The following is a 13,761-nucleotide window of genomic DNA, read 5'->3' as shown; positions in this document are numbered from 1 at the left end:
TTTTTCCTTTCATTTTTAATCTCGACATTTCGACTTTTTTCTCGAAATTTCGACTTTTTTCTCAACATTTCGACTTTTTTGTCGACAGTTCGACTTTTTTCTCGACATTTCAAAAATGTTTGACCTTTTTTTTCCTTTTTCTTTTTTTTCTTTTTCTCTTTTTTTCCTTCTTTCCTTTTTCTTTTTTCCTTTTTTTCTTCTTTTTTTCCTCTTTTTTTCTTCCTTTTTCCTTTCCTTTTTATCTCGACATTTCGACTTTTTTCTCGACATTTCGACTTTTTTGTAGAAATTTTGACTTTTTTCTTGACATTTCGACTTTTTTCTAAACATTTCGACTTTTTTCACGAAATTTTGACTATTTCCTCGACATTTCGACTTTTTCTCCACATTTCAACTTTTTTCTCAAGATTGTACCTCAACATTAATCTTGACATTTCAACTTTTTTCCCGAAATTTTGACTTTTTTCTCGACATTTCGACATTTTTCTCGACATTTCGACTTTTTTCTCAAAGTGCATAATGAAAAATAGAAATCTTCCCCAAGTTCTAACTAATATAGAAACATGCAGCATGTGTTGTCTTCATTCTAAGGCTTATACAAGACTTTTCATTTTTTGCGGCTCCAGACATATTTGTTTTTTGTGTTTTTGGTCCAATATGGCTCTTTCAACATTTTGGGTTGCCGACCCCTGTTATAGACTTTCTGTAAAGTTGTACTTTTTAAAACGTCCCTGGTGTGTCTGCAGGGACCCGATCCACACTATCACTTTAGTGCAATAACACTTTTGAGTCTTGTCAAGAGGTTTAAAACTGCATTCATTTCCACCGATCCCAACCGTCTCATTTTGCTGCAAACACATATTATGTTGTAACTCAAAAACGTAACGACTGATGTTGTTTTGGTCTCCAAGAAAAGTGCACACACATTACTATTTTATATTAGATCTAGGTCTGTTTTAACTGCAGGATGTTCCTCTAAAACTTTATTTATTATTTATTAGGCTTAAATTAAAGTTTGTTTTCCACAGGCTCCCACAAGCAAAACCACAAACCCACCTTTCTTCTTACTGCTATATTTCTAAAATAAACCTGAAATAAAACATGATTTAAAAAACAACAAAGAAGTCACTGAGTTTTATTTATTCATTTGTACCTCAGTAGTGACAAGTACTTGCTTCCCCGGAGCTCCTGGTTCCCCTTTGCTCCCGTCTTTGCCCTGGAAACAACCAACACTCAGCTGATTTTACACTTCACAGGCAACTAAACAGACCAAGTATCGTTCAAAAATACGTACATTTGCACCTGAATCTCCTTTGTCACCCTTGAAAAAAGAAGAGCGTTAATATGCATTAAAAATCATTTTAAAAAAGCATCTGTAATTTTTTTTAAGCTCATTGTAAAACATTTCAGAGACCTTTGTTCCATCATCTCCTTTCAGTCCCTTTTCTCCCTGAGAAAATAAAACATTTTTAATGTCAAATAAAACAAAACGTTAACAATTACAACAACAGTGAGTGCTGAAGAGATTCAGGCGGCGGCTCTCACTTCTTTTCCTGTCGGACCTCTCTTCCCATCAGAGCCGGCTTTTCCCTGCAGAGAAAGGCCACCATGACAGGAAAAAGAGTTGTAACACAACAGAAACTACACTACGATTTGCTATGCCGGCTAAAAACCAGCTCTGTTACAGACTCTCGTCATTAAAAACATGTTAATGGTCCATACTCACTGCAATTCCTGGCAAACCAGGAATCCCTGCTATTCCAAGCCCGCCTTTGTCTCCACTCTGGTCACACACACACATACGGTATATATATATATAGAGAGAGACCTTTCAGATACTGCAAACATATTGTATTTAACAGTTACAATCCATGAAAAACAAAAGGAGCTGCAGATAAGGTGAACCAAAGGAATTCAGTGCACAGAAAAATCCAGGTATGGTTAAAGATAGTTTACAGGGTTCAAGTCCGAAGTCTGTCGGCATCAGTCCAACAGTTTCAGTGTTTCCCAAAGACACTTCTGCATCTTTGTGACGGACTGGAGGTCTAACCATCATCTACCTCTAGAATTCTGGGCACTATGAAAAACCTCCCTCTGGACCGCTCTGTGGTTGTTATCCATCTACTATGCATCTATTATCCATCTAGATCAGGGCTCGGCAACCCGCGGCTTTAGAGCCGCATGCGGCTCTTTAGCGCCGCCCTAGTGGCTCCTGGAGATTTTTAAAAATGTTTGACCTTTTTTTCCCTTTTTTCCTTTCTTTTTTTCTCTTTTTTTCTTCTTTTTTTCCTCTTTTTCTTCCTTTTTTTCTCTTTTTTTCTTCCTTTTTCCTTTCCTTTTTAATCTCGACATTTCGACTTTTTTCTCGACATTTGAACTTTTTTGTCGTCATTTCGACTTTTTTCTCAAGATTGTACTTTGACATTAATCTTGACATTTCGACTTTTTTCTCAACATTTCGACTTTTTTCTCAACATTTCGACTTTTTTCTCAAAATTTCAACTTTTTTCTCAAAATTTCAACTTTTTTCTCGAAGTGCATAATGAAAAAAAAAATCTTCCCCCAGTTATAACTAATATAGAAACATGCAGCATGTGTTGGCTTCATTCTAAGGCTGACGCAAGACTTTTCATGTTTTGCGGCTCCAGACATAGTTTTTTGTGTTTTTGTTCCAATCTGGCTCTTTCAACATTTTGTGTTGCCGACGCCTGATCTATATGCCCTAAAAATGAAGGTGCCATCACCCTGTTTGACTGTAGGATGTGTCCATGTGTCTGTGGGATTTTTTTCGCAATAAAAGTGTTGCCTTTTGGCAAACTCCATCATGGCAGTCGTGTTATTTTCAGTGAACAAGAACTCCCGTCTCCTCGCTCAACCAGACTGCAGTTAATCTGTATTTGTGATCCCTCGTCAGAGAGGTTGATGAAGTTCTTTAATTTGAAGATGAGGGGAGATATCGTGTAATTTCAGTGCTGGAAAAATGTTATCAGCTTGTAGTCCAACCATTGTCCAATGATAAATCTAAAGAGCAAAAATGATTTGTATCATGAAAAACAAATGATAAACACACTCACCAAACCAGGTTCCCCTTGTTGTCCCTTGTCACCCTACAATATTTAAAGAAACATTAGAGAGTGAGCTTATATTCATAGATACAATTACAATATGTGTATTGTGTAACAAGATAGGTACCGGCAGGCCAAGCGGGCCGCGGCTCGGGCAGTCTTGGAGGCAAAAACTCGGGTCTGGGAGGAGTTCGGGGAGGAGTTCGGGGAGGCCATGGAGGAGGACTTTCGGTCGGCCTCGAGGAAATTCTGGAGGACCGTTCGGCGCCTCAGAAGGGGGAAGCAGTACTCTGCCGGCACCATTTATGGTGCTGGTGGGGAGCTGTTGACCTCGACTGGGGACATTGTCGGACGGTGGAAGGATTACTTTGAGGATCTCCTTAACCCGACTGACATGCCTTCCTCTGAGGAAGCAGAGGGTTGGGGCTCGGAGGCGTGCTCATCCATCACCCAAGCCGAGGTCACCGAGGTGGTTCGTAAGCTCCTCGGTGGCCGGGCACTGGGGGTGGATGAGATTCGCCCTGAGTACCTCAAGTCTCTGGATGTCGTAGGGCTGTCTTGGCTGACACGCCTCTGCGACATCGCATGGAGGAAGGGGACAGTACCGCTGGAGTGGCAAACCGGGGTGGTGGTCCCTCTGTTTAAAAAGGGGGACCGGAGAGTGTGTTCCAACTACAGGGGGATCACACTTCTCAGCCTCCCCGGGAAAGTCTACGCCAAGGTACTACAGAGGAGAATACGGCCGATAGATGAACCTCGGATTCAGGAGGAACAATGCGGTTTTCGTCCCGGTCGTGGAACACTGGACCAGCTCTATACCCTCCGCAGGGTGCTCGAGGGTTCATGGGAATTTGCCTAACCAGTCTACATGTGTTTTGTGGATCTGGAGAAGGCATTTGACCGTGTCCCTCGTGCCATCCTGTGGGGGGTGCTGAGTGAGTATGGAGTCCGGGGCCCTCTACTAAGGGCTGTCCGGTCTCTGTATGATCGAAGCAGGAGTCTGGTTCGCATTGCCGGCAGTAAGTCAGACTTGTTCCCGGTGCATGTTGGACTCCGGCAGGGCTGCCCTTTGTCACCGGTCCTGTTCATAATTTTTATGGACAGGATTTCTAGGCGCAGCCAGGGGCCGGAGGGGATCCGGTTTGGGAACCTCAGGATTTCATCTCTGCTTTTTGCAGATGATGTTGTCCTGTTGGCTTCATCGGACCGGGACCTTGAGCATGTTCTGGGGCGGTTTGCGGCCGAGTGCGACGCGGCAGGGATGAGAATCAGCACCTCCAAAACCGAGGCCATGGTTCTCGACCGGAAAAGGGTGGCATGCCTTCTCCGGGTGGGTGGAGAAGTCCTGCCTCAGGTGGAGGAGTTTAAGTATCTCGGGATCTTGTTCACGAGTGAGGGAACAATGGAGCGTGAGATTGACAGACGGATCGGTGCAGCATCCGCAGTTATGCGGTCGATGTACCGGACCGTCGTGGTGAAGAGGGAGCTGAGTCGAAAGGCGAAGCTCTCGATTTACCGGTCAATCTACGCCCCTACCCTCACCTATGGTCATGAACTTTGGGTAGTGACCGAAAGGACAAGATCGCGGATACAAGCGGCCGAGATGAGTTTCCTCCGCAGGGTGGCTGGACGCTCCCTTAGAGATAGGGTGAGGAGTTCGGTCACCCGGGAGGAGCTCGGAGTCGAGCCGCTACTCCTCCACATTGAGAGGAGTCAGCTGAGGTGGCTTGGACATCTGTACCGGATCCTCCTGGACGCCTCCCTAGGGAGGTGTTCCAGGCATGTCCCTCCTCCCTAGGGAGGTGTTCCAGGCATGTCCCACCGGGAGGAGACCCCGGGGAAGACCCAGGACACGCTGGAGAGACTATGTCTCTCGGCTGGCCTGGGAACGCCTCGGACTCCCCCCGGAAGAGCTGGAGGAAGTGTCTGGGTGAAGGAAGTCTGGGCATCCCTGCTGAGGCTGCTGCCCCCGCGACCCGGTAACGGATAAAGCGGGAGAAGATGAGTGATGAGTGAGTGAGTATTGTGTAACAATAAAGACGTCTACTTTCTACAACCTTCATTCCTGGTTTTCCTGGTTCCCCATCAACACCGTTGCTTCCTCCAGCACCCTGCAAAGTCCAAGATTTCAAAACTGAGAACATTTTAAAATAAATGTTAAGTATTGCAAGTACAAATCTGAGAAGAAATGATGAATTTGTGTTTTCACACACCAGAGACGTCCCTGGCCGTCCAGGTTTCCCCTCTGGACCCTGATAAAAAACACAAAGATTCAACGGAATTGACCAAAAGGACGTCTTTAAAACATAAAGTGTTCTTTTTGATGGTTAATGTTATGAATAAAGCTCGGGACGTTTAAACTTAGACTACAGAACAAGAGGCAAAGATGGTGAAATTAAAGTTATATCAAGGAGGACGACACATGAACAGGTGAAAAAAGATGATGAAAACATATTTATTTGCATCATCTTAGTCATTTTTTATGGTTTTTAAAAAAATGCATTATTTGTCTAAATGTTCAAACAGAACTGGGCTAAAGCTCATGTTGACATATTTAGGTAAAATTATTTTAGACTATATAGATTGAAAATCCAAGGCTAAAAAACAAATCCAGCTTCAGCAAGTTCCCAGGAATTATTTACAAACTAAAAAATGAATAATATATGAACAAATGTACCTGGAAAATCTTCAGAATAAGAACAGAAATTAAAGTTAAATATTTCATTTTGAAGGTATGGATATAATGTCCCATATATTTTCACAGGAAATCTGAACATCTGGGGGATAAATACAGTATACAGTCTTTACGTTTTTAACACATGCAAATACTTTTGTACAGTGAATTTTATGAACGAGATTAGGTGTTATTGTAGTGTTATATAGAATATAGAGCATGGAGGATAAAGACAACTAATACCTTTGGTTTACACCAGGGGTCGGCAACCCAAAATGTTGAAAGAGCCATATTGGACCAAAAACACAAAAAACAAATGTCTGGAACCGCAAAAAATGAAGTCTTGTATAAGCCTTAGAATGAAGGCAACACATGCTGCATGTTTCTATATTAGTTATAACTGGGGGAAGATTTTTTTTTCATTATGCACTTTGAGAAAAAAGTCGAAATCTCGAAAAAAAGTCGAAATGTCAAGAAAAAAGTAAAAATATTGAGAAAAAAGTCGAAATGTCGAGAAAAAAAGTCAAAATGTTGAGAAAAAAGTCAAAATTTCGAGAAGAAAGTCGAAATGTCGAGAAAAAAAGTCGAAATGTCGAGAAAAAAGTCGAAATGTTGAGATTAATGTTGAAGTACAATCTCGAGAAAAAAGTCGAAATGTTGAGAAAAAAGTCGAAATGTCGAGAAAAAAGTGGAAAATGTTGAGAAAAAAGTCGAAATGTTGAGAAAAAAGTCGAAATGTCGAGAAAAAAGTCAAAATGTTGAGAAAAAAGTCGAAATGTCGAGATTAATGTTGAAGTACAATCTCGAGAAAAAAGTCGAAATGTTGAGAAAAAAGTCAAAATTTCGAGAAAAAAGTCAAAATGTCGAGAAAAAAGTCGAAATGTTGAGAAAAAAGTCAAAATGTCGAGAAAAAAAGTCGAAATGTCGAGAAAAAAGTCGAAATGTCGAGAAAAAAGTTGAAAATGTTGAGAAAAAAGTCGAAATGTTGAGAAAAAAGTCGAAATGTCGAGAAAAAAGTCGAAATGTCGAGAAAAAAGTCGAAATGTCGAGAAAAAAGTCGAAATGTCGAGAAAAAAGTCGAAAATGTTGAGAAAAAAGTCGAAATGTTGAGAAAAAAGTCGAAATGTTGAGAAAAAAGTCGAAATGTCGAGAAAAAAGTCGAAAATGTTGAGAAAAAAGTCGATATGTTGAGATTAATGTTGAAGTACAATCTCGAGAAAAAAGTCGAAATGTTGAGAAAAAAGTTGAAATGTTGAGAAAAAAGTCGAAATGTTGAGATTAATGTTGAAGTACAATCTCGAGAAAAAAGTCGAAATGTCGAGAAAAAAGTCAAAAATGTTGAGAAAAAAGTCGAAATGTCGAGAAAAAAGTTTAAATGTTGAGAAAAAAGTCAAAATTTCAAGAAAAAAGTCGAAATGTCGAGAAAAAAGTCAAAATTTCAAGAAAAAAGTCGTAATGTTGAGAAAAAAGTCGAAATGTTGAGAAAAAAGTCAAAATTAAAAAAAAAAAGTTGAAATGTCGAGATTAAAAAGGAAAGGAAACTTGAAGAAAAGAGAAAAAAAGGAAAAAAAGAAAAAAAAGAAGAAAAGAGAAGAAAAAAAGGAAAAAAAAGAAAAGAAGAAGAAAAAAAGAAGAAAAAAAGGAAATAAAGGTCAAACATTTTTGAAAAAGCTCCAGGAGCCACTAGGGCGGCGCTAAAGAGCCGCATGTGGCTCTAAAGCCGCGGGTTGCTGACCGCTGGTCTAGCCGCTCTAATACCGTCATTATACATGATATTCAGATACTTCTGTCACGGTACTCATGATGAGCTTGTTCTTGAAGAATGCTCAGTACTCTAGTGTTTAAATGTGAAACACAGCAGGATACTCACTCTGGGTCCTGGAAGACCTGTTTCTCCTCTAATGCCAGGCCCACCAGGCTCTCCTTGATCCCCCTAAAGGAAGGGAAGGGAAATAAAGAAAGGAAAGAACTTTCATTACGGCATGAAAGTCAAGATGTTGAAGGACATTGCAAATTATTCTTCAGGTTACCTTAATCACTCTGGCCAGGATGTTGTTTTCTCCATTAGTCTGGGGAATAACAGTAAAGAAAATCACAGTTTCAGCTTATTCTTCTTCTTAAACTCGGTTCTAACAAACGGCTGATGGCCGATCTGATGAGAAGTTGCTTAAAATAATTAGGATTCATTTACTTGTGTTCCTGGAGGCCCAGGTTTCCCCTTTGAGGCGACGCCGGCGTGATAAAAATAAGACAGACAAAGCCGTGTTAAAATCTAAAATCTCACGCTGCGTAACGCAACCAATATGTGCAACACAAAGAAAAATTAGCCGGAGCATTGACGGGTGACAAGCACAACAATCCAAGTTAATTAATAACGTATCAAATTAGAGATCACGACGCTGCCAACGGACGGTGGCTTTGATGGAAACAAAAGGATGATCAGAATGGAGCCAATGAGGAAGAAACGATAATCATCACGGTGAAACATACCGGCTCTCCTTTGTCTCCTTTACCTCCATCAGTTCCCTTGAGAGAGGGAAGAAACTCAACGTCAAGGCTTTGCCGTGTAAACGGGATTGTTCGGTATATTTGTGGTCAGGTTTAGGAAGTAAATAGGGAAGTAGACACTGGTACTTACAGGTTGACCCAGATTCCCAGAGTCGCCTTTTTCACCGGCGTCGCCGGGTCGCCCTGGTAACCCTAGTGGACCCTGATCAATAATGAGAATGGATGACAAACAGCATAATAGCCTCGCATTAGAGTTTTTATCTACAAATGTGAGTATATTTCTCATCCATGCTGTGCAACAGTTGGCAAACAGTTTTATAGTTAATTAGCTACAGCTAGATATTTTCCTCAGAAGGAAATGTTCCTGAGCACTTTAGGTCATACTTTGCCACAAACTCTCAATTTCATTCCTACTCAACTCGGCAGGCCCTCGCCCTACGTCCGCCTAAATGTCTGGAATCTAGAAGACCATTTTTGTTTAGATTTAGAGGTGTCAAAGTCTGGAATAGTTGGTACCAGATTGCAAACAATTGTAGGTCCCTATCCATTTTCAAAAGTCGCTCAAAAGAACATTTAATTCAACAATGTAGTCAAGAAAGCTCTTGCTTTTCCAACTGTTAATGTTCCTTTGCACTTCATATTCTGTGTTGCCGTTTGTTCAGCATAATAATCATATTTTCATGATCATGTCTACAGTAATTTTTTTTTATTTTATTTATTTTTTATTTTATTTTCATTCATGTTCTTTATGCAATTTTTATGATATATCATTTATTTTTATTTTTATGATTTTGTATCCTCATTACTATTTTGTTAAATGTTATTAGGTGGGGGCTCCTCATAAGCCTACTGGCGTGCTCGCTCCTCCCTGCACAGTTTATTTTAACTGCACTTACTTGTGTAATGTTATTTTTTTTATGTTATGTGCAAAATAAACTAAACTAAACTTAACTACACCAAAACTGCAGCTATTCTTCCTGGGGTCCGACACATAATATACAGTACATTACAACAAAAATTAAAAGCAAACCGCATGTAAAAAAAAGAAAGGAAAAACAGAAAATAAAGAAAAAAATAAAGTATTTCTGTTTAACATTTAGATATAAATAAAATCAATACATATTCATACATTTTATAACAGCAACAAATTCAAACCATGTATAGTTATTATAGTTTTCACCAATAACCATTTTTAATAAATATTCATATATATATATATATATATATATATACATACATATATACATATAATATATATATATATATATATATATATATATATATATATATATATACAGTACATTATACTATCTACATTATTTATTTAATAATCAGGAGATGTTTCTTTACTAACAATTTGAATTCTTTTATGTTAATAATTTGCTTAAAGTGTTTTGGAAGTGGGTTCCATGCAGACATAGCTCTGTAAATCACCGTTCTTTTACCATAGTTTGTCTTTATTTTTGGCAGTAAAGTTACCTCTGAGAGCACGTCTTGTGCTGTAGCTAATATGATTTTCTGACTGTAACATCATTTTTTGTATAGAACTTGCAGGGTTTTTGATATGGATACATTTCTTACAAATATTACAGTGAAGTCTGAATATAACTATGATAGGATGTGATTAATATCCTCTACTTTTACATTACTGATGTTTTTTTCTCAAAATGTGTCGACAACATACTGGTTTTAAATTTGTAATAAATATAAGTATAATTTGAATTATAAAGCTTTTGAAGACCTACCCTTATTCCTCTCTCACCAGATTCTCCTGCTGGTCCTTGGTCGCCCTGTGGAGGACAGAATTAGATTATAATTTAACGGTAAAATATCACACCGAACATGATTTAATTGATTTAAAATTATTACTTAAACCACCGCTTCCTCTTTAACATCAAAGCATAATGTTGATCAGCAAAACAATCAAAACCACGATTCACCAAACTGACTGTACCTTCACTCCTTTTTCCCCGTCAGCTCCAGATCCCTGCACACACGGTGACAATCACCATCAGCTTTACATGTTTATATCCATGTGTACTAAATCACATATCCGAAACATGAAAACAAGCAGATTATTTCCTGTCCATATCTTAAATTTGATATTCCGGTCCATTTATTCCACGTGTTTTAATTAGCACTCTAATTCAAGGTCATTTTTTTTGTCCTCGTAACTTTAGGAGTCATGTCTCAGATTTTGGTAAGCAGTAATGTTTAGCGTTATGACTGAATCTTGTTTGTGATGTTTAGTGAAAAATAGAAATGCATCTATTAGTAACTTTATTCATTGCAACAACCACTCAGGATTTACTTACATCTTTACCTCTTAATCCAGGTTCTCCAGGATTGCCAGGCAAGCCAACAGTCCCTTTGTCGCCTTTAAATCCATCTTTTCCCTAAAAAAAAAGAAAAAAAAGACAAGCACTGATTTGCCAGATTAGAAATATCTACATTTGTTTTTTTAAGTTTTATCTTAATTTTGTTTTAATTTTTTTTCCGTCATTAGACTTCTGCACTGCAAAAACTCAAAATCTTAACAAGAATATTTGTCTTATTTCTAGTTAAAATGTCTCATTTTTAGTCATAAAAATCTCATTACACTTAAAACAAGACTCATCACTGGGAAAAACAACAATTTCCACCTGTTTCAAGTAGATTTTTTGGCTTGTAATGCGATTTTTCTACTTGTTTCAAGTGGAAATTTACTTGAAACAGGTGAAAATTCTCAAATAACAAGTTATTTTTCTGGTAATGACTCTTGTTTTAAGTGTAATGAGATTTTTTGACTAAAAATGAGACATTTTAACTAGAAATAAGACAAATATTCCTGTTAAGATTTTGAGTTTTTGCAGTGGCAACCTTCAGCTGGTGTGTACAATGACAGTAAAGAATCTTGAATCTTATCTCCAGATAAGCATAAGTTAATGTAAGTATGTAGGTGTGTGTGTTTGTGTTTGGATGGATGAAGGTCACATTTTCAACTGACGTGGGACTAAAGACAAACTCCAATATCAAATTGTAATTCAAAAGTCAGTGTCATTAAAATGTAGATTTTTTGGTATCAGATGGAACTCCATTTTTCCCATGTGTACATCAGCTTATGGTCTGCTGCCGCTTCCTGCTGAGTGGTGCTGGGCAGATAGCATAAAGTTAGTTATAAAGTCTTGTTTTTTCCTTTTTCTCCTGAAAACAGCTTCCTGCTGTGATAGGAAATGAGATTGTTGAGAGTGTTCTGAGTGGAAATCCTCCTCCTCCAAAACGCTAACAAAGTCCCGCTGAGGAGATCTGCCGTATCGGGTGATAAAACTCTGCAGGTTTCTCCATAGAAGTTGCTTGCGTACACTGGATGACGGGAATGCAATAAACATGAGAGGCAACGTATTTTATCATTTGCTTATTGGTGAAACTGTCCCAACATTTCATCTTATTTTAATTAAAGGAAAGCTCTTTGAAATCACTTCATGATTTACAGTCGTACAGGTAAAGAAACTGTTTTCTTGTATTTTTTTTAATCAATATGCATCCTATACATCTAAATGTATAGAGTTCAAGAGTTCAGTGTCTCAGTCTCACAGAACAGGGAACCTTTTGTGCAGCAATAACTACAGTTTAACATTTCCAGTCATTTCCAGTGGTCATACACGTCTGCATCAAGTCATTTAATTTTTATTTGCTTGAATGGAACAACAGAAATGTTGGGATATTGGTGGGTTTCCCCACTTGAACTGATCAGGTCTTGGATTAAGGCCAGAATATTTACTTTATATTTCTTCAAACATTCTTGCGTTTATCTTTACGGACGTTTTCTCAGTGCATAACTCATGTTCTCTTATTTATCTCTGGTAAATAATGTAACTTTCAACACATGAACTGTGTATTTCTCCATATAGGGCAAAGCCGTCCTGGTCCAGAAGCTGCAATATAGGTTCAAATCATGAAACCACCACCACCATGTATTAAAGATGGGGTCATGTTCTAGTGCTACAGGCTATATCAGGGGTCGACAACCCAAAATGTTGAATGAGCCATATTGGACCAAAAACACAAAAAACAAATGACTGGAGCCACAAAAAATGAAAAGTCTTTGTCAGATTAATCAAACTTTTGAACTAGTTTGTCCTTATGAAACTATTAGAATCAGGCTTATTAGGTCAGCTTATAAAGCTGCCTGTTTTCACATGCCTGTCACAAGCTCTGTTAACAGCTGTCTCATTGTCTTTAAAGGTTAGCTAAGGGTTAGTTGAACCATCTGTCCAAGACTTCCTGTTTTCAGGAAGGGGCCCCAGTGACCCATTTGACCTTTGTCGGGTCCTGAGTTGAGTGGTGAAAGGCCATCACCCCGTCAGGACGGCCCTTTTGTTGTCCAGATCAGGACACCGGCAGTAGTAAAGGCTGCTGAACGATCTACTGCGTTCACCAGTTGCAGTGAAGGCTAGTGGGAAATGTCCCAGTCCTGAGTTGGCTGGAAGCCGGACGGTGTCAAAACCCTTGTCCGCTGAAGAACTCATCTGAAGCCTACTCACCAGCACGGGCTTGAAGAAGATGACTAGCCCAAACTGACTTGCTACAACAAGCTGCAGAGGAGTCCGAGAGATGGAAGAGACTTTTTCACTACTGAGTCATGCTGGCATAATTATGATTCTGATTATTACTGTCCTTGTACTGTTCTGTGTTTTCGCTGCCTGTATCATTCTGTGTCTAAGTGCAAAGGTCCATTGCAGATTTCCTTAGCCCAGTATTCTGAGGTCTATTTACCGACAACTCCAACAAACTCTAATTGATGAGAAGACATTTTTATGATGACACTGGAGTGTTTTATTTTGGTTACTGTGAAGTTTCATAAGAACAACAGGAGGGAATTGTCAGATTAATCAAACTTTTGAACTAGTTTGTCCTTATGAAACTATTACAATCAGGCTTATTAGGTCAGCTTAGAAAGCTGCCTGTTTTCCACATGCCTGTCACATGCTCTGTTAACAGCTGTCTCATTGTCTTAAAAGGTTAGCTAAGGGTTAGTTGGACCATCTGTCCAGGACTTCCTGTTTTCAGGAAGGGGCCCCAGTGACCCATTTGACCTTTGTCCTTCTAAAACTTACTACTTGCTTACCAAAGATTAGTTCCTCTTTAACTGAAATGTCACATGTGTGTCTTTGTAACCCCAACGTCTGTTCATTGTCTGTCTATTTAACTGCGGACTATCCTCATATGGTAATTCCTGTCACAGTTTTCTCAATAAAAGCGTCATGCAAGAGGAAGATCTTTGGGGAGAGCTCAGCAGTTCTCAAATGAGGGCCATGTTGCTCTGCAGCTCCTCTGCTCTCCCCCACTTCTGCAGAAACGCACTTAAAGATCATTTCTGACAGTTTCTGTGTCTTTTGAATGTATTATGTTGACTTAGGGACCCAACAGTCTTGTATAAGCCTTAGAATGAATGCAACACATGCTGCATGTAGCTATATTAGTTATAACTGGGGGAAGATTTTTTTTCATTATGCACTTCGAGAAAAAAGTCGA

The 13,761-nt window shown here is 39.0% G+C and overlaps 1 protein-coding gene across 1 annotated transcript in view; it reads right to left on the bottom strand.

Moving 5' to 3' along the window:
- The window catches only part of LOC133424563 (collagen alpha-1(VII) chain-like), a 155,884-nt gene that overhangs the window by 53,557 nt on the left and 88,566 nt on the right, over positions 1-13,761 (bottom strand). The window contains 16 exon segments of the mRNA XM_061715238.1: positions 1,154-1,216; positions 1,295-1,321; positions 1,415-1,450; positions 1,546-1,590; positions 1,727-1,783; positions 3,075-3,107; positions 5,123-5,176; positions 5,279-5,317; positions 7,610-7,672; positions 7,770-7,808; positions 7,931-7,957; positions 8,230-8,265; positions 8,378-8,449; positions 9,993-10,037; positions 10,202-10,234; positions 10,563-10,643. Coding sequence (XP_061571222.1) covers positions 1,154-1,216; positions 1,295-1,321; positions 1,415-1,450; positions 1,546-1,590; positions 1,727-1,783; positions 3,075-3,107; positions 5,123-5,176; positions 5,279-5,317; positions 7,610-7,672; positions 7,770-7,808; positions 7,931-7,957; positions 8,230-8,265; positions 8,378-8,449; positions 9,993-10,037; positions 10,202-10,234; positions 10,563-10,643 — 750 coding nt within the window.

This window comes from Cololabis saira, chromosome 23 (genome assembly GCF_033807715.1).
Source record: "Cololabis saira isolate AMF1-May2022 chromosome 23, fColSai1.1, whole genome shotgun sequence".
NCBI classification, from domain to species: domain Eukaryota; kingdom Metazoa; phylum Chordata; class Actinopteri; order Beloniformes; family Belonidae; genus Cololabis; species Cololabis saira.
Note: the sequence above shows the minus strand (reverse complement) of the source record. Positions and strands in the feature narration are given on the sequence as shown.